The following is a 25,250-nucleotide window of genomic DNA, read 5'->3' on the forward strand; positions in this document are numbered from 1 at the left end:
TCGATGAAAAGAACGACAGCGGTTGGTTCGAAACTGTGAAACGCCGGAAATGAAATGCTTCTAATTGCACACGGGAGTCGCGTATTTTGCTTTTCACCGCGATTCGATCGCGATAATATTACGGCCGTTGGCGCTCTTACGTGCAGAATCTCTCGATTTTTCACCTCTTTTCACTCATTTCATTACGACAATGATCAGACAAGCATATACTGCAGTTGCAAGGAATGAGGAAATCTCGAGTGGGAAACGATGGGTCGTGTTATCGGCATATCTCGCTATTTCCTTCGTTTTTATTAAATAAAGCGCGATGCGCCGGATCGCGATACAGTTTGCTTCGCGTCGCGGCACGTAGATATAAAAGTAGACGTTACTCGAGAATGTCGACGATCAGTGTTATTCACGTTAAGAGTAATGTTATAATTTACACTTGGTCTATGGTGGTTACTTGTGATTTTCCGCTCGTCACGTCTAGCGCGTGGTCAATGCCAGACGATTCTTATCCACTACCGTGATGCCGAACGTGAACGGCGGTACTTTGCGTTGTTTCTCTTTCCGTGCAAGATCGCGGACAGATCTAGGACGGATAATGGGAATCGGTGCAGGGCCCCTTCGCATCGTCCGCGCATGCACACGTCCTTCCACCCTGGCCGTCCGGCAGGCAGAGTTGATCCTTGCTGCACCTCCCGTTGTCGTACTGACAAACGTTGTTCACTGGAAAACAAATGTGTGCTCGTAAATATTTACCAACAGTTCTCCACGATATTGTATTTTCATTTGCGGAAGTAAGGAAAGTAACGAGGACGGTTTGTCTCTGAGGATTTGAGGCGTTTGAGGGAAGTTGCGTGGTTTAGGTTACTTTAATCTCGGCGATTGAAGGCGATCGATTTAAAACAGTTGGTCCGTGACGATACTCTTAGGGCTCAGACACGATGAAAGGAATAAGAAACAGGGAATTAAATACGGGAAATTAAAATTAAGATGTTAGAAATAAGCTGTAATTTGAAACGCGATGAAAGGGATGTAGAGAATAAGATATAAGAAGATTTACAACGAGAGATCATGATTTTTTGTTACTATTTTCTAACGAACCTCTACTGTCATCGTTAAATTTTTATAACATCATGTGATTTTTGTAATACGATCGTGACGCCGAACTCTTCTATATTTTTCTGTGTTTCTCGTATTTTTACGTATTAATTACAAATCTTTAAAATTATTTAATCATTCTATTTTTAAAATATATTTAATTAAGATATTTAATTAAGAAGCACAAAAGGTAAATATAGCGCATAGTTGTTATATATTTCAACCATTATCATGAATTACGTATTTTACATATTAATTTCCGGAGAATAAGATAGTCAGCGATCTTATAATTTTTTCATAACACTTCTACAAGTCTCCTTTATCATCTTCTCGTTTTTCATTAAAACCGTAAGAATAGTTTGTTTGCTAGAATTAAAAACGTAATATCGGAAACCGTTTTCGTATCTGTAATACATGCAAACGATACTAACTTCAATTATCTCAGCTTCTGTATGCTCAATCTTCTTCTAATTTTACATATATGTAGATCGTGTTTCGTTTAATATATTAAAATTTGAAAAGATAAAGAAATAAATTTACACACCAATTATTTTAAAATTACGTTTCGGAAAGAATCTGTGTGTGTTTGTGCGGAGATATAAAATTTACCGTTTGGGCATGATTCGGGAACGACCACTATGCCGTACAGTTTTCCACTTCCGCCAGGCGGGACAGACAATGGTGTTTGTTTTTCGCCGGTACTTTTTATGCCGACTTCGATCTTGTGTCTGCAATACAAGAAAGAAAAGAGAGAGAGAAAGAGAGAGAGCGAGAGAGAAATATAAAAACTTGGGCGTTTTGTGTCGCTCTCGCGAGTATTTCAACGACTTACGTTTTCCAATCGGTCCAGTAGTAATAGTTTTGAGAGATCGCCAAGCCGAATGGGTAAGTGAGCTCATTAGCGACGACGTTGACTTCCCTGCTGTCTATTTCGATGCAACCTGAGAACAAGAGATTAGTTGTTGTCAGACGGGTAGCTTTACGGTGACATCACGAAAATGCATCGCGCCGCCAGGCATTTTCCCGTAAGATTAACGGACGCTATTTCAACGTGCGCGCTCTCACGTGATTAAAATCTATATTTACTTATCGTGAACGTCCCGGCGTCGGCCCAGCAGAGCTCATCCGTTAACCAATCGATACTTAATGAATTTGGCAGCTTAACGTAATCACTCTGAAGGAAGATTGCTCGGTCTGTACCGTCTTCGTTGGCCCATTCCAATTTGGGGGAAGCGCGATTCCAGTCAGACCAGAATATTTTGCTAGAACGACGATATTAATACTTTCTTTCTCTTTCTTTCTCTCTCTCTCCCTCTGTGAAAATTCCGATAATGCTACAAAATTGCTTTAACTATGTTTCTCGAAGATACACCGCCACATGATAATAAATATCATGACCACCTATGGTTTTAAATTAATCGAGGAACCACGAGTCGATACGAGAGGAGAAATACGAGTAGAAAGCTACGGGGTCTCCTATGTAAACGTAATGCATGAAATAATTGGCGATCGAAAAATCTTGGGAGAAATGCACCGCTATTATTTCACTCAGGCACGGATCGCGCACGCCTGAATGACGAGGAAGATGGAGGAGGTTCTTGAAGTACGCGCGGCACTGAAAAGTTTAGCAAATAGATTCCCCCCGCCTCCGGCAACCTTACCCCCGATATGGATGAACAGCTATTCCCCTCGGATTGACCAGTCCATCGGAAACGAGGACTTTGCGTTTCTTTGTCAGAAGACTGGCAACCTCGACGGTCGTCTTGCCGGAATCGGTCCAGAAGATGTTCCTCGAGACCCAATCGACCGACAGTCCCTCGGGACTGCTAACTTTCGGGATGAATGTCCCCGATATCGATCCGTTATAAGATAGCTGAACTATTCTGTTGCCTGCGAGACAGATTGCTTGACGTCAGCTTAGAGATTATCAGTTTTCAGTGCCTAATTGCTTTTGCAATAACCCCGGCAGGACGCGTATTAACGACCGATTAATTTTGCCAAGTCGAAACGTATTGTACGACACTGTTCATCGTACGATAAGTTGCAGATTTCGACCTTGGGTTATTTGACGAACGCTCGGAACGGTCTTAAGATAGTCGGTCCGTGACAATATTGTTAGAAAGGTAATGGTTAACACAACACGATGAAGCTCGACAAATCGGTGCTAAACGTGTAAAAATCTTATTTATGATATACAGTTTTGATTACATGGCGCTAACTGGTAACGTGATCAGCTTCTGTGTTAACTCTGGCTTCAATTATTTTTATTTTAATTATGGTTAATCTTTTCTCAATTTTACATGTGTGCAGTTCGCGCTTTGACTGATACGCTGTAAGAATTTGAAAAGATTCGTAAGAGAAATTAATTTACGGACCAACTACCTTAAGTGTCGAGAAGACAGCAGATATTGATAAATTCGAAGCGGGTCGAGCACGGGAGAGCAATTACCAGTAATATCACTGGAATAAGCTTTTCCGTCGGAGCAGTCGATATCCAGGGCGATCGCCATTTGCTTGTAGTCTATGTAGATCGGATATCCCGGATTCTGTTGTGTAGGTATGAACGGTATCCGGTGCGTGGCCATTCCTTGGTTCACTAGCAAAAAGTTGGCTTCGTGCTTCGGCCGGCGTTTACAGTTCGCGCCGTCGCCGGTGTAACCCTCTTTGCAAACGCAAGCGAATATGTTTTCGCCGACCGACACGCACGTTGCATCCGGCGAGCAGAGACTGGGCTCGTCCATGCACGAGAATTGCGGGAAGCACGTGAAACCGTCGCCGTAGTAACCCTGTAAGCGACAACAATCATTACGGATCGTTCTTGTTTTTTTTCGTTTGCGCTGTAAATCACGGAAGGAAAAACTCTGTTAGTATAATTGGATTTTCCCGTTGCCCGGGGACCAGAAGAAAATCCAATTCTAGGAACAGGAAGATTCCTATAAGAGATTTCTTTTTACTCAGGCTGCATTCCGATATTGACCGCTAATATCGAACATTTTTTTCAGTTTTCGGTTTAAAATATGAATTGCTAACAAAGTTATCATATAAAATGTAAATGGGAAGCCATAATAAATAAGTCTTCTCCCCTAATAAGTTGTGTATACGATATGTAACATGTGACGTAACATGAACCGTAGATTTTCGGCACCGGCAATGAGTATCGAAACACAGCCTCAGTGAATTGCTCTCAGTTATCTCGACCGAGTTTTAATGCAGCTAAAATGTTCACACGAGTGTATTCAGCCGCGGTAACATAGATATCATTTCCCGTCACCGAGTTTTCACGTCACATCATATCATCGAGCTTTCGCCTAGTTCCTATTTACTTGCGAGAATTGATATTTCCCCCCCCCCCCCCAAAANTGTCGGAAAAAATTCTTTAGGAAAATTTCACGTTTGCTTTTGGCCAAATATGTTCACTCGGTATACTAGTTGCTGCTTTCTATTGATGAAAAGTTTCGATACTTTCCGAGATAACGATATATTATTGCAACGTAATACATAATGCGCGATGCAATTTTAAATTCCGCCCGATTCGCAATTACAATCTCTCGATATTTCAATTCAATTTCATTTCAATTGACCGCGAACCATTGGGATTTCATTCGTCGATTAGCGACAACGTCCTAAGTTTCACCGGCGAATTCGATCGTTCTATGTGCGATCGCATGACGCTCTATACGCACCGGTTGGCACATGCACGCGTAACTCGCGTACGACTGATTGTATGCGCAAACTGCGTTGCGGCCGCAGTTATTCACTACATTACAGCCGATGTGGTCCTGCACGCACTGGCCGATACCGTCACCGTGATAGCCGCTCAGGCAGACGCACTTGTATTTGTCGTCGCCGACCGACGTGCACTTTGCGTTCTCGTGGCATTCCGAGGGATTCATCGAACAATCGGTCAGCACGCATTCATCGCCCACCTGGCTGTATTTGGGCATGCAGGTGCACTCGTAGCGCGAGCTGCTCGGATGTAAGGTGCATCGCTCGTTCTTCCTGCAGTCGGAATCTTCGCTGCACTCGTCTAGAATGCGAAATGGTCACCCGGGATTGTGAGTCGGCCTGTCTCGAGTCGATTCGTTTATAGCGCAATATAAGAGACAAAGATAGATAGAGATAGATAGAGAAAGAGAGAGAGAGAGAAAGGGGGAATAGATAGAGATAAAAATAGATAGGCGTGCGATTCTAATATCACTTGAAATAATTATCGGTCGGATCGGAAGTTTGAAACCCATGATGCGGCTTCTCTCGATTTATATGGTAATGTGAAATGCAAAGAAGGCAATATGTATGCGCGATAGGGATGGCCGGTCGGAAGAAAGAAATCGCGTTGACATTCCGAAGTGCTTCGTGTGGGATGTGCAATAACATGGAACGAGCGAAACACGAATTAAAGAGGCGCCATAAAAAAAGGAAAAAAAATATATATATAAAGATAGTGAAAGCACCGATGGGTTTGCACAATGTCCCGTCGCCTTGGTATCCTGGATTGCACACGCACTTCGCCACCGGCTCGTCGGGCTGGCAGGATGCGTTAGGGTCGCAGATGTCCTCCTCCAAACAGGATAGCTCTGTTCGAAGAAGAAGAAGAAGTTGCATGTACACTGTCATTAACGTACCTTCGCACCGTTGCGGCGATCTTGCCCTTAGGAAAGTGTGATTATCGAAGACAGGGATATTGGAGAGAGAGAGAGAGAGAGAGAGAGTGCTATTTGTTGTTCGGGAGACGACAAATTCGCAATATCAAGCGAACCTCGATGAATGCCGAGACGTGCGATTCAGAATGAGTCCTCCCAAATTCGTAAGCGATTCTGTGCGCGACCCGGTAAACACTAACAGTTGCGTTAATAATTATAACATACTAATGTTCTCGCTCAACGATGTGACTGATGTGATTCTGTTCGACCGAGTTCAACACTTTACAGCCGAAAAATATAAGCATGTCGGGAACATCGCCATACCCACGTCACGTTTTGGCGCTTTCCCCGTGTAATTTCCCATTCAGCGGTGTAACCGTTGCATACACCGTATAATGCACTTACCATTGCTGAGTGGGAAGCTACAACATTGATATAATACCGTTAATTCGTGTTTACTGGGGAACGTGCGATGATATTTTCGTACGTCGCTGCAGAAAGAAACGACAAACTGACAAGCGCTCTCCAATACCACTGTTGCGTTGATTGTTGTGCGCTGAGCGCGGATGCAGGCTGCGTCTCGGACGTACCTATCTTGGTGCATTCCATGTAGCCGTCGCCCTCGTAGCCCGGACTGCAACGGCACTCGTACCCGTCGGTACTTGTCACGTAAATACACTGGGCGTAGGGGTGACACCTGTTCATCACGTTGCATGATACTGGGACACAAGCGGGTGTGCGATTACGATATATTGCACGGCAAGCGCACGGCGATGATGCTTGGCTATTCCGATAGCCGTGCCGAAAAGAAATGAACAGAAGGAAAGAACGATGGGTGAGATGGAGCGATTTCTCCCAGAAGGTGTAACGTAAATTGTACATGTAATTTTACGTTTTCGGATTCAGCATTTCTGAAGTGTTTCCTTAACGTTGAGAGAAAACAATTATAACACTGCAAGCGATCGACTAATCGGAGGAAAATCGTCACTATAACCGCATTACTAATAAAATTTATTTGTTTCGACCACTTTCCCACGATTTTAGACTTATGAAAATATCACCATCGTATTTAGCGGCCCCGAAAGCGCAGGATTGCATGTGTGACTTGCGTTACACTCTTAGGCAGAAATCGGCTCATTTCACTCTAACGAAAGTGACAAGATTCCCTACAGTGATTTTACAGTCGAACGACAATGACATTCGAGCGGAGGATTATGAATTTGCAATAATCAGGCGAAGAGGGCTCGGCAGTTCCGAGTCACTCTCTATTTACCTTGCATCTTCGTAAGCGGTCGATATCGCGTCGCGCGAGATGAAAGTTTCGAGAGAAAATATGGCTCGGAAAATATGAAAGTTGACGCACACTCGGGGACCGTCACAATTATCAGGACATTGAAATCTGTTTTGATATCGCGGCTTCAAGTGTCGCGTCTCGTGAATATCGATAACACATCTCGCGGACTAGGTAAGCATCCGTCCTGAGATCGAGTCGTTTCGTTCGTTCGCGGGACGAAGGAGACACGGGAGTGCGTTTGCGTTGTTGCGCTCGCAACTCGGACGCTAGAAAATACAACTAATGAAATTCAAGTGTGTTGATCGATCGCTCTTAGAGAATCGCATGCGCCTTAGCCAGTGCATCTCCCAATTTCTCGAAGCAATCTTCCGTCGCGCTATTTAGTGAAGCTTGCAAGCATCGCAAGTTCCCGAAAGCGAGTTTAAAGACTTTGAAGGATGGCGAAACTTCGAGTACGCTTATTTACAGGACAAACTACTTTTCCGCTCCTGCACTGGCTCCCGAAAAAAATGGGCGCGCTCCTTCGGGAACTCGCGCGCGATTCATGCCGAGGGGAATGCTGTCAACGCATCTCGTTACGTCGCAGACAACTTTATCTCCGTTGTGAAAACGTCGTTTCCACATGCCACTCGTGCGTTACGATCGGCGAGACCGCGAACACGCACATTGATTACGCGGTAAGGACAAAAGCGTATTGTAGAAAATGCGGTTTACTACGTGGTTTCACGATGTTCTACCCGATAACCGTCAATCTCTTCTATGGAGACAAGCACATCTCGACGGTAACATTCGGGCATTGGTGTTCGATTAATTTTGCTATCAAAGCACCGGTACTTAGTAATAATCCCTGCGATAATCCGTGCTATATGTACGTTTCGTGCGAATGCGTATATTCGAATCACGTCGATATCATGCGAGCATAATATCCCCGATAAGAAAGTGTTTACGAAATTCTATGACGAAATCCCCCACGATGATTAGACAGTTAAGGAAACACGCGTGTAGAAATATTGATCTCTTAAAAATATCAACAACGTCGCGCGATTAATTTCTAAATAATATCTCGGCAAAACAACGGCGATATAGCGAATGATATTTCAGCGGGATACATATGGAAAATTAAATTTCGAAAGAAATTACCTAACAATATCATTTTGAAATTTTATCCAGAGAAAATTGCTGCGTTATACATACGAATCTTAGAGCGAGTTATCTCAGAGCGATCCTTACGAAATTCTCCGCCAATTCGCGACGTTATTATTGTGCGATCTTTCCACAATTTGCTTATCGGGGATATTCAGTTTCGGCGAGGTTTACGCGCGAAACCGTCATCGTGCGATTTATCAATCGCGGAATTCTTTCTCGTGCAACTTACAATCTCTATCGTCGTAGTCGATTTCCGGCGGATAGCCCTCTCCTCGTCTCACGCACGCATTGTTGTGGAAATACCAGCCATCCGGGCACCAACACATCTCGAGCAGGCACTCCGGTTGCGGCGGTGCGTCTGTCGTAGTGACATCGGCCTCGGAGTAACACGTGTATCCATCGCCTGTGAATAATCGCGTATGTATAACGGGCGAAAACATTTTACGAATTGCAGAATATCGCAATTGAGGGGAATGGTAAATTACTGCTGTGCCGCGTGATAAATGCGGCGCGACTGCGTTATAATCCGCGCACACAATTTAATAAATCTTCAAATGTTTAGGAAACATTGGAGAATATTGTCTAAAAAATCAGATGATCGAATCCATGAGAAATAATGTGCTGTCATATACGGAATTGGGTTGTCAAATTTATATTAAATATATTCGCACGGTATATAGGAGACAAAAGAAGACGAAGAAAAAAACAACAGAGAATAATTCATAAATTATATATACTCTGTATGTTCCTCTTGATTATTTAACAGGGGACTGATTAATTAAATATTCTTCGCGTTTGTGTGAGAGAATCTACTGTGGGTATATATTCAAGTAGTATTTACTATATTGCGGGCACGTACGAATGATTCACAATAACTAAAATATTACGTTCAAATATGAAAAATTTCTCTCTCAATTTGTATGCACGAATTCTTGAACTTTTACCGAATTTCTACACGCGATATCTGTAAATATAAATAGTTATCGTCGATGGACAAGATAATTTTCTCGCACTGGAGCTTTACTCACCGATGTAACCGGGCATACAGACACACACATGGCCCTTTCTATCTCCACCGGAGCTGCAGAACGCGAACGGCGAGCAGTTATCGTCCTCGTTGCAGGTCACTGTAAAAGTACAGTTGTCGCGTTTACCAGCAGTAATGTCGGCGATAAGCCATCTTTCCCGAAAGGTATCCTGAGAACGGCTTACCCTGCTGTATGGGAGAACAACCCTGATCTGTCTTTTCGAAACCAGACATGCAGGTACACATTGGCGTACCATCCATCATTGTGCATCGCTCGTAATTTCCGCAGCGTGTGTCTTCGCAAGACGGCAACTCTGCGTTATGAACAAATCCATAGAATTCGACACGATAAATGTCACAGATCGGGGGAACCGGCTAAGATTGAATGTTTAACAAAGATATGGTTTTTTGTTCTCCAATATTTTTAAACGTCTTCGAATTTTCGAGAATATATTATTCCAAAAGGGTCTGGAGTATGGTGATTTAAAATATTTTTATCTGCATCTCGCACAGAGATCTCGAGAATACCATAAGATGTTAAGATTATCCTCGCCACTATTGGCAGCTGGAACTTCACCGACCTTGTAAGACGTTACCACAGAGTGGTAACTAAGGTATGATGATTTATTACAAAAGAAATATCAGAAGCTTTTACTTTCGCAAACTCGGCCGTCCCCGGTGAACCCGTGTCTGCAGTGACACAGATGGCTGCCCTCTTGATTGATGCATTGAGCGTTTGGAGAACACATGTGATTACCGGCTGTGCATTCGTTTACGTCCACGCAGACCGCGTTGCCGTCCACGTCGTACAGATATTGATACCTTTTCACACACGTTAAGCCGAAATTGATATGTTTTAGCGGGATTATTTCAAGAGAGGATTCTATTTGTAACGTCTGTATGAGACTTTTCAAGCAAAAGAAAAACTCGCGCTATAAGACCGATGAGATCGTTACTCACCCCGTGTGGCAGACGCATTTGAAGCTGTCCCCGTCGACAACGCAGGAACTATGAATACCGCAGGTTTCTTGCCCTTGGATGCAAGGGTCCTCCTCCTCGAGGGGCGTTATTTTCGTGTTGACGGCGAACCGAATGATACCTTCGGGGGCCTCGTAGCTGGTGAGGCCCCTGGAAAACTTGAGTCTGGTCGTGTCGTCCTCGGGATCGAAGATCGCGTGCGGACACTCCTGATAAGTAATTATCTGATCCTGCGTGAAGGAGATCTCCCGCTCGTTGCCGTTGTAGGAAAGTTTGCAAGTGCGCTCACTCTCGGTGCGAATCACACCCGGCTGGGCACGAGTGTACAGCTCGTCGTAATCACCGTAATCCACCGAGGTGTTCGTCTCCAGGTACGGCAGCGTACCTTTGATGTCCGCTTCCATTTTCAGCTGACCGAAGACGTCCAATCCGAGGTAATTGCTGCGTATCGTCACTTTGTCACCGGTCGACGGGAAGTCCAGCTCCGCCGTGTGATTGAATAAGCCGCCTGTTCATGAAACATGCCCGTATTGTAATGTCCGTGTAGTGGTGAGCTTCGACGTCTTTCGATGAGCTAATGGATCTAGAGACTGTAGTCGGTATGATTTTCCGTCGGCAGTCGCATATGTAATGTCAGCGCGATCGTAGGCACACCCTTTTAGATTCGAAACCCTTTCGGGCATCAAAATCGCCCGGATTCGATGGTTAATTTGATGTCACGTCCGGAAAGAGCGAGCTTTTTGCTTTTGAGTGACCAGGCACGGAAATGATTCATTTTGAATTGATTCATTTTGATTTTCTCGCTTTTCCTCACTTATTTAGAAACGTCTCACTTTTAAGGAAAAATCTCATTTTCTTCGTTCTTTTTTATTTACTCTGAGTTGTTAAAAAAAAAAAAGAGTCGATCACAAAAAGTCATGTTCAATAACCAGGTTCAGTAATCAATGGTGTAATAGATAAACAATTTAATTTTCGACGTAAACATTTTTTGGAAAAGGCTCATTTCCCTCCTCTATTTAAAGCTGACTCACACTTTTTGTTTACTTTTTCAAGAAAAACACTTTTTTCACTATTTTTGACAGTTAAACCATTCATGCCTGTTTTGAGTGCAATTAATATGTTACTCGTTATGCGACGTCGGTCGACGTTTTTCTTGCATTTGAATGATCAGTTTATTTGATAATAGATTTTACGCGCTGGACAGATCGAACATGAAAAGATGTTGCGGGCAAAATCTACTGGATGGCCGAAAAGTCGATTACTGGGGTGAACATTTCATGACTCTTTTCACACGTAATACACGTTCGAAATTCTTTTTCAGACAATATTGAAACGTTAGGAAATTTGCAATGGCGGTCAATTCTAAAGCCACTTTTATTTCAGTGAGAAATTTATGTTTCTTATAACTATAACGTAAGTTTTCTTTCCATTTACCTGTCAGTTCATATCCGTTTTCGGTGTCTCTAATAGGTTTCGCGAACAGCCAGCCAATCACGAAGCCCAAATTGCCCAGAAGTTGGAAACTGGCGCCAATTTCTTCAGGCACTCTCGACAAGGCGGTATACGTTCGTCCGTCTTGAGTTTGAACGTAACATTGGAGATCTCTCGAAGGGAACTCGATATCGTTGATCGTACCGGATATTCGGCCAATAACGCGAAGCGGCACATCTAAAAGTCGAATCTTTCATCGAAAGCTGCATGTGTATGTATGCCTCGGTAGGTCTCTCTTTCTCTCTCCCTCTTTCTCTCTGTATCTTAAGTGTAACAGTTAATTTTGTATCTTCGACAAGCCATTGCAAAGATCATCTCAACAATTGTTCCACGTGCATAGTAATTTTCAGGAAATCGTACGAGGTCTATAGATTAACGTTTGAATAATATATTGGCTACGCAATGTTTCGAATCTAATTTGAACATCACAGCTTTGGTATTTTTCCTCTACTACTTTTACACGATATACGATATTATCGATGTCGTCGCCGTTATAGCGTATGCAGAAACGAGGAGTATTCCGTTCATGTTTCTATGTTCATGTTTACATACGATCGTTCGGTTGACGATAAAAATAGCGCCGAGAGGGGAACGCAATCCCCGTCTTTCGCGCTTCTCGAGAAAGCGTCGCGCTTTCTGTTATGGAAATGAAATTATTGGCACCCACCCTCGCGCAGGCGACCCCCACCCGTCAAAGAGCCACGCGGCCCATTTCAGGGTATTCATGTTGCCGTCTTTACGACGTTACCGTGGAAGTCGTAAGAATCAGTCTCGTAAACTATGAATAGATCAGACAGCGCACGAGCGAGCACGCAGCTACTTATTGCGCTGCACGTATCTGTCCGACTTCTGGCGCACCTTTGTCCGCGCCAGACGAAGCGTTGTAGAACAAGAAAGTTCGGCGGAACGAGGGGAGAGCACCGAGGGATCCCTTCTTCGTATCGTTTCGAGAAATACTTCAAAGCACCGCGTCCGCGTGCTGCCATTAGTTAGCCCTTATCGCGCGACTCACGACGGGTATCTTCAACAGGCGCCGGTAATAAATAAATATCGCTCACCGTTTGGTTGGCAGGATTTCCCATTGCCGAAAAAGCCCTGCTTACAGCTGCAGCAGAATCCAATCTCGTACTCGATGCAGGTCGCCTTGCTGTGGCAAGTGGTGGCGCCGGTCCTGCAGCTGGCCGCCTGATGCATAGTCATGGTGTCTAACAAGCGCATGCCGGTTAATTCGATTAGCGCCGTAAGGTGCAAGGATAAACAATCGATTCCGCGTTTCTCACGAGTCCGTGCCGTCGCGATTTACGGGTTAAGGGGACGCCACATTTGGAAACTTTGCCGGCGTAATTTATGACTTATTTCTGCGAAGTTTACGCCGTCGTATTGGCTACGTGGAATTATATGTTCTTGCACGGTGAAAATACGCGCGAAAATGAATCGGAGCACTGCTCAACATGTGGCGGAAATAATGGAATGTTTTTTAATCGACGCCTCTAGCTGTCAATTAGTCGGGTAAATTTCGAAAAACATCCTTTTATATATATCCAATTAAGTTTAGGTAAGCCTAAAAGGATGCGAAAAGTTTGCGAGCAAATTTTTATATCTCTTGGTTAGATTTCCCCGTTAGATATGATTAAGAAGGAATGGCATTCGTCGCATTCGCGTTTACATTATTACTTAGATTTGCGTAGGATTTGGTAAATTAATTTTAATTCTTAACTAAGTTATGAATAACAAGTTAAAAGTCAGCGGTCTATAAAATTAATTTAGCCAGGTTAAAAATTATCTAAACGAAAACCAAGCTCTCAATTAAAAGTTAAGTTAAAATTAAATTAAGGTTAAATATTAATTATGCAAAACCATGAGGATCGGCTGTACGTTATCGATGCTTATCTCAAGTTTTTCATCGACTCTGGCATCCCCTTAAACCCAGGAAACCAAGAAAGGTGTTAGACTAGATCGCATTCCTCTGGATATCGTAAAATACTTTTTGTATAACCATACTTTTCACGTATCAGACTCTTTTATTGTGATTTTCTTCTTTTAATCACGTACAACCGTTTTTCACATGCATCAACAACGTCCGTTAGCCGTTACCTTCGATATTGTCGGGAGTTTTCACGTTTCCGCCGTCGTCGATGGGTCCGATCTGGAATAGCCATTGCCCAGGCCTATTTACATTCGACCACCTGAAAACAATTACAAAGGCCCATGAATACGTCGCGCGAGACACACACACACACACACTGACATTTTCGGTCTCCCCATTACTCACTTGTCGACATTCTGAATTTGGTCGGTGCCCGAGCCCCTCAGGGTATACATTTTGCCCTCGCTCATGAATCCTGCCTGCGCCTTAGCATCTGGGAGCCCGTTGGGATGCGACTCACCCTGAATCCACTGTATACCATTTTCCGGGTACAGCAGCTCGACAAAGGAATGCGTACCGTTGGATGATATAGCGACTTGATAAGTATTCACCTGAAAAGCAACTCGATGATTGCCAGTCGTGTATTCTCGGCAGATCTTATTACACGATTGTTTCATCCTCTTATCTTGACTTTCTCTAACGTAATATTGAGGAAAGATGTGCAATCTCTTAAGTGCAAGAAATTCTTACGGATACTGTCAGTCGATTTCTTCTGCTTCAATTTCGAGCATATTAGTAAAATTGACATATGAAAATTAATCTCATCATCAATTTAAGACTTATGTTCTCGTGTATAAGCAAGAATACGTAATCTTATATGAAAGATAAAATTCGCTTCTACGTTAAGAAGCTTTACATAGTTTTCCACGAAAAATATATTCTTGTTTCTCCAGGGTGGTTTTTACGAATTGAGAGGAAGAAATATTAGGTAGATGGAGCGATATCTTTGAACTGATATCATTCTTAGTTTGAAGGTATCGTTCTTTCTGCTTAAATTCTATTTGTTCCCTTCAATTCATGAAAATTATTCTTCAATAACATAAATATATTTTTAGTGAAATTACAGAGAATTTCTTCATGATAGAGCAAGTTTTATCTTCATACGAGATTACATATTTTTGCTTGCATACGAAAATATGAATCTTAAATTAATACTCACTTTTTTTGTCCATCTCTTCGTGCATTTTTCTTAATGACCGCGTTCGTAGCGACTCACCTTATCCTTCCGCTGATTGTAATAACCCACGTCTAGCCAGGTGGCCAGAAAGACGTGTGTTGGTACGAAATCGGCGGCATCCTTGAAGGCGCTCCGAACCAGTCCTCCGGTTCTCGCGAGAATCTCGCTAGAATCTGTTTCTCTCCAGTAAACTGTTCCCGAGGCCCTCGTGTCCACGTGCGTGTAGAGAGGCGAGATGACTGGATCGTCGAGGGGAAACGCGATGTTGAAAAACCTCTGCATCGCCCTAGCGAATGATAGAACGCCATTCCCATTTACCTGAAATCGTGGAAGCCGATTTTCCAGTTTTCTGTGTTCATCAACTGACTGAGATTTCAGTGTTCCCGATCTTGATCTCTTGCTTAGTGAAAATATTTTTTTCGACACATTGTAAGATCACGAAGGCCGAAGATTCGAATTATTTATGATGAATGTTATAATATGTTTAAGTGTCCCATTTATAGACGTTTACAAGTTTGAAGATAATGATAGTTACAGTAAGAATTAATTAGATAGTTCAATTGCATCTTCAAGATTATGTACAGAACGGCCCCGAACGTTCCAACCAGACTTTGAGATCCTATAGGGAATTTAATTCTGCATTAAAAAATTTCCTATAAATATAGCTCGAAAAATGCTTCCTTAAGAAGTTAACATCGAGAAACCTTTAAGATCATCTCTTTTCAATACATTTTTGCAAATATCTAGGAAAGTATGCCTTTTTTTTTAACAAAAACCGAAACCAGAGTTGCAGATAATTAAATTATCTTTTAAACGAGACGAAAATATTTTTATTACGTTTCCTAGATTTTGAGATAACTAGTTTCAAATGCACAAAAAGGTGCTTTACTTTCAAAAAAGAAAAAAACTATCTTACTTTCCTGCGTCGCTTAAACAAGCCAAAAATCTGGAAAGATGAGAAGCGTATAATTGTACTCCGGGAAAACACCTTATCGCAATGGTGATCGCAACAACTTTGGTCTCGAACATTTTCGTTAAAGAAAAGGCATACTTTCCCAGACATTTGCGGAAAATATCAGCATGCTCCAGTAGCCGTTAACCAACTGACACCGCCGCGTCCTTCTCCCCGACAGCCCCTTCCCCCTCTCGCGGCGCCGCGTAATTTCCGCTTTAAAGGAGCGCGCGCTTGAAACATTCACGTATCGTCGCGGCACCTCCGCGGCGGGTGCATCGACCCGGTGCGCGCTCGCGCCGGTACCGCCGCGTTAATTCCGACGGCGGGAATCGCGCGCAGCCGGCACGCGACAGTAAATCAGATCTCCGTCCGGTGATGTGCGCACGACGGAAGGTCGGCCGGCGTCAGCGGGTCAGCAGGTAAATCGTCGGCACGTGCTGCCGGCGGCGAAATCCGACGATGACGTAATTAGGGCCCGCCCGCCGCGCGCGCCTCGCGAGCGCGCGATGCACACGGACGCGCGCTAATGAGCGCGCGAGCGGCTGTGTGCGAGGAGTCATTCACCCGACGTTGATTGCGACCGTCGGACGCGGGAAGACGTCGCGGCGTTCGTGAAAAACTCGGCGGAAGAGCGCCGGATCTGCGCCCGCGGCCCACGGTGAGAACGATGAAAAGCGGGACGTTAATGCGCCTCTTCGATGAACTTCGTTGGAGTTAAAAAGTTCGAGGAGTAACGGCTGCGGCGGCATCATTATCCGGAGGAATCGCCAACGTTATGATTGATTTTTCCCCTTTAGCTGAGATGGAGAATGTAATCGCGAATTATGAAGGGAAGGCTTGGGTATACATGCAACTTTTCTGAGACCTTGACGTAATCGTGTTTAATTAATTATGCGCTTGACAAAATGATATCCAAGAGCGTAATTTATATTCGTTGTTTGTAAGGAGTCTTCTCTTCATCGTTTCTCTCTCTCTCTCTCTCTCTCTTTCTCTCGTTTCTTCCTTTGGGAACTTTAGTGGCATAATTAGCGAACAAGTATCTCAAGTGTAAAATTCATTATTCTTGATTATTCTTTGGTACCGTGCCTGTCTAGAAAAGGACCGGCCAACGCGATCCGATATCATCCTTGCGCGCCGGGGCCGCCGACTCGTTTTGTCAATTGGCTAAAATGAAGTGCGCCAAACGCGCGGCTCTTGCTCCACATTTGACACGATGCACTCGCCGGCAACACCGGAGCGCAGCTGTCCCTCCGTAAGAAAGAAGTTCCCCGTCATTAACGAGACGAAATTAAAACTCCCCGAAACGCGGCCGCGCGCTAAACCAACCGCTCGAAATATTGCGCCGGGAACGGACGATTGGCATAACTCGCACACCGCCCGTTCTCTAATATCTCACATAAATGCGTTAAAAAATACAAATTTTACCGCGTATTTCAAAGCGTATTTTATATTTTACATAGTAATATTTTTTTAATATATTAATATGTATAAAAAGTAATATTTTTAAGTAGTTTAATTCAATTAAATAAAATTGATAATCATTAAGCGCTATAAGAGGTCTGCACATAAAACTTTCTATCAATTATCTCTAGCATTTTACTTTCAATTTTATTTTCAGAGAAGATTCAAAGTAGCTTACGCATTGAATATGTCTCAATTTTTAAGTTTTCCGAAGGATACACACGCCATTTATTAAAGAGACATTATCTAGCCGTTAATTATGACTCAAATAATGTTAAGATGAAATATTTTCAATGATAGGAAGCATAGAAAACTATATGACGATAACTCTGATGACAGCTGTCTTCCACGTCGAACTGATTTTCTTATAAACCGCGATATTAATATTCCAAATGTTTATTAATCCTCTTCAAAAGAAAATTTCTCTGGACTATACAGAAAATTTGTTTGCGTTACGAAAAATACTGTCCCGCCAGGAATCGAAGGACCTGAACGTCCTTGCTTGCCGGGTCAGGCGCTGTACCAATTCGACCACCGAGGGAATTTAAAGGGGATTAATTCACATTTGGAATATTAATAGCGGGTTAAAGGTCGGTTCTATATGGAAAGTGGGAATTGCGCAAGGTATCCCACGTGTATTGTAAATCTGGAAAATAAATCGTGTTATAAGTTTAAGTACCGTATATCGTCGAATCATTTTGCTCTCCCATTAAATTTCAAATTGTCTCGCCCAACGTCCAAAGACAGCTCTTATTAGTCTCTCATTCTTACTGATAAGAAGCGTATTCGCCGATCGGCTGTACACTCGATGAAGAGGAATCGTCTATTCGCTTGATATTTATGACGATAGTTGAATTTCGACGTCCGTCCGGTCTAAATTCGCGGCCTGTTCCCACGTTCTGCTTCTCTCTCTTGGACGCTAATTCTTATGCGCCTCTCAAAGTTCAAGGAACGTCTGATTGCCGGAACGTCCGATTGCTCGGATGACCTATATTGTTTTCACGTGAGGTTAATATCACGGGCGCCGCATCGAATTTAACGCTCAAGTCGCGCATCGTTAACGAGCGACCCGGTCAAGCGAATTGACACGAATTAGGGCGACGAAGTAATAATCCTCACTTGCGACACTATCCTGACATTAGGCTTGTTTCATGATTTTGTTGGTGGCGAGACACTTGGTTAAGAAACACGAACTGGATTCTTCCATTGCATTCCGCTTTATTATAATATAGCCCTCTTATAGCGCTCAATGATAGTTTATCACTTTTATTTGATTGGATTAAACTATTTAAACCTATTATTATATATATATTAATATATTTAAAAAATATTATACTATTTATAAAAGGTAAAATATATGCTATTTATAAAAGATTGCTTGAATATACGCGCGGTAAAAAATTTGGTATTAAATTTAATACATTTTATCAAACAGTTCAAATTGACACAAATTTTCGTGTTAACTGAATACAAAGTGAATATTTTGTAAACTAACACAAATATTTTGCCAAAAATTAACGCAAAATTAATATTCATGATATATTAGTCGACATTGAAGTATAAAATGTGTTATTGACACATTCAAATGTTATTTCAATATTTACGAATGTTGAATATCGACCCAACACAAAATATTGAGGTAACACGAACACAATATGTTTATATATGTTACGTTAAATTAACACACGGATATGTGAAAAATTTGACACGAACCTTTTAACAAGAACCGGTTTTAACACAAGTTCAAAATATTTTCTACTGTGTACATGAATATGTTAAATTTAATTATTTTAGTTATTTAAGATATATATCAATATATTTGCATAAATTTTTACTAAGAATATTCGAAAGAGTGACGGATAAAATAGGTATTCAAATTACCTCTATTAAAAGATGCGATCTCTACAACGCGATATATTATCGCACTTGTTTCTCTACGACCAACGCCGAAACGCCGTTCGGCAAACGTGACCTTTCCGAATGGCGAATTCACTACGGCGATTTCTGAATTTTTCCTCAAATAGTTATCGGAACGCCGTCCGCTCGTTTCCGAGCGGCGGGCCCGACAGCGTAACTGCCACCGGCTCGAACAAGAGCGGGGAGCTCTCTCTAGTTTTCGATATTCAATCAATATTATTCGTTCCCGTTATATACGTACCGGAGTTTACGAGCCGTTAATCAGTATCGGTCATCGAAGCGTCCGATAATCGATGCCTGGAAAACGTCCGGCTAATATCGATGGCCGCGTCGGAGCTCGTCTACGTGCTGTCGGACATTTTGACATTCGCGTAAGTCAGCTAGTGGGAGTTCAGCCCACTATCATCGCCGGGGCTATCGCCGAGGTCGTGGGTCAGAGTCGAGCCGATGACACACGCTCACACACACACACACACACACACGTGTGCGCGTAATCACGGTGAATGAGGAGAAAACGGTGAAAATAGATCGCACCGGCACTGGAAGTAACAGGAGGAATCCGAGTCTTCCCCTGATATCGACGATAACGCGCCGGTGTTTGGCGAGCGAAACGCGGCTAACGGAAATAATTCGAGACCTCGGCTCTCACATCGACGAATATTTCAATATTGAAGGCGGAACTCGGTGAAGAGATCGCGTTCTTTCGTTTAATTTTCCGCCGCCGGAAATCAACCCGACTTTGGGAAGCGTATTCTACTGCAACGTGTAAACCGCTCAATATGCAGAAACTTTCTAGCCGTGTCGCAAAATAACGATTTCCAAGTTTTTATTGCAGATTATAGATTAAAGTACAGTTTTGATTATCTCAAAACGTGATATGCGCATGTACAAGATTAAAATAGGGAAGCTAGGCGGGGCTAGAAGTTACAAGGGTTAGTCGTCACGAAGCTTTTATCTCATTTTATAAATAAAAAGCGTATTTTCTTAAGTTGCTGGTATCGTGTAGGTTATATGCAAGAAATGATTCACTTCTAACGCATTGCGCTTACGAACGCTTAAAAAAAAGGGATTTGCTGGGTAAAATATTTTTCCGTACATTTTTTACGTAGAGTCTCTCCTGTGAGTTTGCCGACGGAGTTCAGATATGCTTTGTATAGGAAGGATATGTGGCGAATCGACTCTGAATATGAGATCAGTCGTCCCATTTGCGCGATTTTACTTAGAGCTGGCGTAACTTTGGCGCATAAGTATAATCTCAAAATTTCCCGGAGTGAGTTCCAGGTTGGAGTGGCGATATTTTCCTTCGTTTGGAGCTAAGTTCTCACTCCGAACGTCTGAAAACTCATTCGAACCCGACGGGTGAAAATACCGCCACTTTAACCCGGAACTCACCCCGAGAAATTTAGAGAGTATACAAGGCTAATATATATAAATGTATATTTTTTAAAGCTGATCGTAGTTACATCAAAATGTACGGTGGTGTTACGAAGTATCTTTTCTTTCAATTCAATATGTAAAAAGTATGACAATAAGCGGCGATCTCCCGATACACCGTTTGCTCGCGCGCACACGAAATCGCGCAAGAATTCGCGCGATCGAAGCAGTCGGACAATCGCGCCGTGACGACTCGTCATTTCCTCGATAACGCACATCGTGCAAAATCCCTGGTCCGCTCGTTGCTCGCGATCCGTTCTAATGGTTCCGACGAGTAACCGCGACAAATCTCCGCGCAGTGTATCACGGCTAATGCGCGCAAGCACCGTCGAACGTACGCCTCGTCGTTTCGCCGGGCACATCGGGGTGAATGTGTCGAATTCGCATGCTAATCGGAGAGGCCGGCGTTAAGCTCGGTGAATGTGCAATCGTCGTAACGTAGAAGCGGTCGCGAGTCGGCGATGACGGCAGGAGAGACGACGACGGTTTCGGTAACGCATGCCGCACACGCTAACGCAATCGTGCAATCGGCCGCAATCATTTTGATGACTGCGAATCGTCGACGATAACCACCGGCGGAATGGAGCTGATTGTCGTGTAGGCAGATCCTTTAAGTCGCGTCTTTGTTCGCGGTAGGGATACGTCGAGATGTACATCTGTGCCAATCGCGCCTCGCCGCCGAATTACACCCCTTTAAGCGCGTAATGTTATTTAATATTATATATTTTTTAAATATTCAACTATATGCATATATATAATATATATAATCGTAGTTTGTTCTTTCAAACGTATTGCAATAGCAATTGTTTTATTATATAAATAAAGTCGCAATAATTTGGTGTGAAAATACGTTTCATATTTAAAAAAATTATACATATATATATTATTTATATATTTTTTTTCTCTATGTTATTATTATTTTATTTTTTTAATATTCTTAGAATATTGTAAGAATATTATTTTAATATTTAATAATATTCATATAATAGTCTAGGAATATTACGCGCTTATAAGGATTTAATGGTCGCATGCGAGCCCATCGCACGAAAGTACGCTCGTCCGAACGTCGGGATGTTTCCGGTTTCTTCCACGGTCACAACTGATGAGCGAGTTCTCTTCAGCCAGCTAGCAGTGTTGTACTTTGATGAATGAATCCCGATCGATACTAGCGACATCAATCGTGCGAAATATCGTTGGTCTTCCGTCAGAAAGAGAGAGAGAAAGAGAGAGTGTGTGTTTTCCAAGCGCGAAGTCGTTCTTATTCTTCTCTTAGGACAGATAACACGTCCGTAAGAAGATGTTTGCGACTCGTCTTGGTTATTATTAAATTGTCTGAATCTGTATCCTTGCAATGGCGCGTGTGTATATGTGACAAATGGACTCGTTGCACGAAGTGGCCGACGGAAACGATCTATTGAACGATCTTTTTCACCTCAACTCGCGAGTGAAGCGGAACGGTTTGCGAAGAACGATATGCGGTAAAAAATATGTTCCACTTGTAAAATCGGTCCTTGTGAACATTTTTATGTTCAAACGCTAAAACTACCGACGGTTAACGTGTTGAATTTAACACGAAATTTTTTACCGTGCACGGTGGGACGTCCGTTACTGCTCGGCTCCATCATGTTATTCCTTCTTTTTTTTTTATTCATTCGGGAGTAACTAAAAATTCGAACCGCCTGAATTCCCGCACAATCTCCCCGGAAACGCACGATGTGGAATTTCGCGTTTCAATCGGCCCGCCGCGATCCGCCTTTGCATTTGCACGCGGAAGTCTCCGCACGCTCGAATTCCACTCGGCTGATTTTGCACGCCGGGCGCCTCGCTTTCTTCGACATTTCTCGCGCAAATTGCGCGCCTACGAGTATGTCCGTCCGTCTACGAAACGAACGCGCTGAATCGCGGAAGACCAAGCGCGAGCTCACCGCATTCGTGAAAACGAATCCCGCGATCCTCTCTTGAATCGGGAACGTTAAATCTCCAGCCTTCTTCGTGTTCAAGGTTACGACGCGCGAGGTATGTGGAACGGAAGCTCCAGCTGCGGCGAAAGGAAATTCGGTGAGGCGGAAGTGGCGGTAATGCAATTAATTGAGAAGCACTTCGTGCCGAGACCAATTGAACTTTGTCGGCGATGACGAAGTCGACGCGGCGACCAAGCCGATCTGGAAGAATCGCGAGCGGAATTTCGCAATTCCTCCCACTAACACTCCGCTAACTAATGTGGGAAAACGCCAAGGCTAATTGCACCGCGGTCGCACAATGTGCCGCAGCCTGTCTTATATTACCGCCTATCTTGATGGGAGCTTTTGATTGAGCGCGGGAAAAGAGGCAAAGTTTTTCGTACTATTATCGAATTACGTAAAGAAACTTCGATTTGCTTGTTCAGATTAACTGAATTTAAATTCCCCCCCTCTCTCTCTCTTTCTTCGATAAAATTTATAATATTCTCGAGAAGGAAATAAATTCTTCTTTTGAATTTGTTGGAGATGATTTATTTAAAAGAAAACAAAGTAAATCGAATATAATCGCTTTTCATGGCAGTAAAATGATATTTTTCTCTGTGTAAGTGTTCGTTATTCTATATAGATCATCTCTGAGCAGACGCTCAGAAAGCATCACTGAGAGCGTCGAGGTGGCACGAAAATATCGGCTGGTCGCGATTTCTTCCGCGCGTATAATTAAATAACACATCCACGCATTTCGCGTTGTATCTTTCGATCGTGGGCCTCTCCTCGACACGCGACGTTTTTGTAAAGGATTAAACAGCGCTATCTGTTACGAGCCACGTGTTTTCACAGCGGAGTCGGCACCTTCGGACGAAGACGCAGACGCGCGAAGCACATCGCCACTCGTGTTTCCTCGCGCGGTTTAACCAATGTGGGAAATCGTCAAGGTTGATACCGCCTCGATTATCTGCGAATCTACGCGACGTTCGTGCGATTCCTACGATCGGGAAGTATCTTCCGCGTTGAAGAGAGCAATGTCGCGCTAATATCCTTGAATCAGTTCCTATATTTCGCTCTCATTACCAGGGTGAAAGAAAGCAGCGATACCCAATACGAGAACGCGCTACAGCGCGCGCTCGCGCTGTACGCGCGCCGAAACGTGCGCACGATCGCGATACGCGTATCAGTGCGATAGCTGGGAAATCGAATCTCTCCTATTCTCGGCTCTTAATCCGCCTAGTCTCTCACAATTATCCGTCATTATATTTTACGGCCGTCCGAGTTTCCGCGTGTGATTTCACTCGGCACACGCGAGTCCCTAGGCGAGAGAGCGTGCACGTACGCACGCGGGCCATCAATAATGCGGCGGTGATTCGTGCGTTTGAATTATTGGCCGAGCCCGATCAATGGAACGGATCACGGTGGGATCATGATCCTAATACCGCGCTTTAGCGACTCGGCGAAAGTCACTGCGCTAATCCGAAAATGAATTCCCACGTTGATACTCGCAAACTCGAAGCGGTATCGCGCGCACGCTTGATTAGGGCAGTTGCCCCGGCAGAGCATTTTCTCAGGAATCCTTTGGAATTTTAGATAGAGTCTAATGTTGCAGGTTTATACGAGAAAATCTTTAAACGTGTATTCATCATCCGTTTACAGATGTGTAATAAGGTAATCGCAATTACGCCTGTTTGTGGAAACGTGTTTCCGTTTGTTTCAATTTGAATCCGTTTATTCGTTTATCCATTTAGACCGTTTATTACCGTAAGTAATCCGTTCAGAGCTTTTGGCCATTTCGAGTTGACGAGCTATGGGAAATTTGCAATTGGTTCTTGCGCCAATCTTTTTATCCTCTGCCATTGAAGCAAGGAAAGTTAAGGCTAAGTTAGGTTGTTTTAATGTTTGAGAAAATATAAGCGTTTTGTGTTTTCTTTTGATATTTTGTTCATACCTCGATGTTTTCACACGTTATATTTAAATTATCTTCGCATGGTGTTTGCGCAACGTTTACAGTATTTACGTCACGTTACAAAATGTTTTGATAGAAATGCTCGTAATATTCTCTTTCATAATATTGACAATACTCCTCGCGAATGTTAATTAAATTAATCGCGATCTGTGAAAAAAATCCCCCCGTGCTTTTAGCCGATGTTAAAGTTTTCCGTGCGGGAAGTTTTTCCCTCGAGAAAATGCTAATGACAACACACGAGTTTGCTCTTGCGCGCGGGCGTAATGCATAAACGCTTCCACGCGTGAGCTCATGCACCTTGATTCGCAATAAATCGCTCCGGAGCGATGAATCCTTCGTGTTAATCTGCACACGAGACGCGGCGCGTAATTAACGTTCATTCATGCCGACCGCCCGCGCACGGTAGTACTCGGAAAATTGAGATCATACAATGTGTCCTGCGGGACTTTTCCAATCGTCGGTTTTCACGTTCGCTTATCATTACTCGCCGGTGTTTGTGCGATAACTCGAGTACGCGTCAACTCAAATATCTAAGAAGGAAACAGTCAGAATTGTCTCGACGCTTTTGAGATAACTTTCAGATATAGTGCCGCGGCTCGTAACTAGAGGCATTTTTTTTTCATGTACGCCTTAATGAACTCTCTGAGGGAACGTGACGGACTCTCTAAGCCATCTTGATCTCTCTCTCCCTCTCTCTATCTGCGAATTATAACTTATATATATTAAAACGTATATACCTTCGTAAAAACGCATATACATGTTGAACGTAATTTAAGTATGTTAAAATATATACTTTCGTAAA

General features: G+C 43.2%; 1 protein-coding gene across 2 annotated transcripts in view; it reads right to left on the reverse strand.

Moving 5' to 3' along the window:
- Positions 1 to 270: 270 nt before the first annotated feature.
- The window catches only part of LOC106746351 (nidogen-2), a 29,905-nt gene continuing 4,925 nt past the window's right edge, over positions 271 to 25,250 (reverse strand). The window contains exons 2-20 of one of the 2 annotated variants that reach the window (XM_014622888.1): positions 14,806 to 15,084; positions 13,935 to 14,140; positions 13,757 to 13,848; positions 12,721 to 12,867; positions 11,606 to 11,839; positions 10,154 to 10,679; positions 9,849 to 10,015; positions 9,379 to 9,507; positions 9,195 to 9,293; positions 8,396 to 8,569; positions 6,317 to 6,445; positions 5,538 to 5,660; positions 4,770 to 5,113; positions 3,536 to 3,872; positions 2,748 to 2,976; positions 2,173 to 2,348; positions 1,919 to 2,027; positions 1,696 to 1,814; positions 271 to 711 (exon numbers count right to left, since the gene is read on the reverse strand). In XM_014622888.1, coding sequence (XP_014478374.1) covers positions 575 to 711; positions 1,696 to 1,814; positions 1,919 to 2,027; positions 2,173 to 2,348; positions 2,748 to 2,976; positions 3,536 to 3,872; positions 4,770 to 5,113; positions 5,538 to 5,660; positions 6,317 to 6,445; positions 8,396 to 8,569; positions 9,195 to 9,293; positions 9,379 to 9,507; positions 9,849 to 10,015; positions 10,154 to 10,679; positions 11,606 to 11,839; positions 12,721 to 12,867; positions 13,757 to 13,848; positions 13,935 to 14,140; positions 14,806 to 15,084 — 3,756 coding nt within the window. In that variant the 3' untranslated portion in view covers positions 271 to 574. The remainder of the gene's footprint in view (positions 712 to 1,695; positions 1,815 to 1,918; positions 2,028 to 2,172; positions 2,349 to 2,747; positions 2,977 to 3,535; positions 3,873 to 4,769; positions 5,114 to 5,537; positions 5,661 to 6,316; positions 6,446 to 8,395; positions 8,570 to 9,194; positions 9,294 to 9,378; positions 9,508 to 9,848; positions 10,016 to 10,153; positions 10,680 to 11,605; positions 11,840 to 12,720; positions 12,868 to 13,756; positions 13,849 to 13,934; positions 14,141 to 14,805; positions 15,085 to 25,250) is intronic. The other variant, XM_014622889.1, reaches the window with a different exon arrangement.

This window comes from Dinoponera quadriceps, unplaced genomic scaffold, assembly GCF_001313825.1.
Source record: "Dinoponera quadriceps isolate SergipeBrazil2010 unplaced genomic scaffold, ASM131382v1 scaffold566, whole genome shotgun sequence".
NCBI classification, from domain to species: Eukaryota; Metazoa; Arthropoda; class Insecta; order Hymenoptera; family Formicidae; genus Dinoponera; species Dinoponera quadriceps.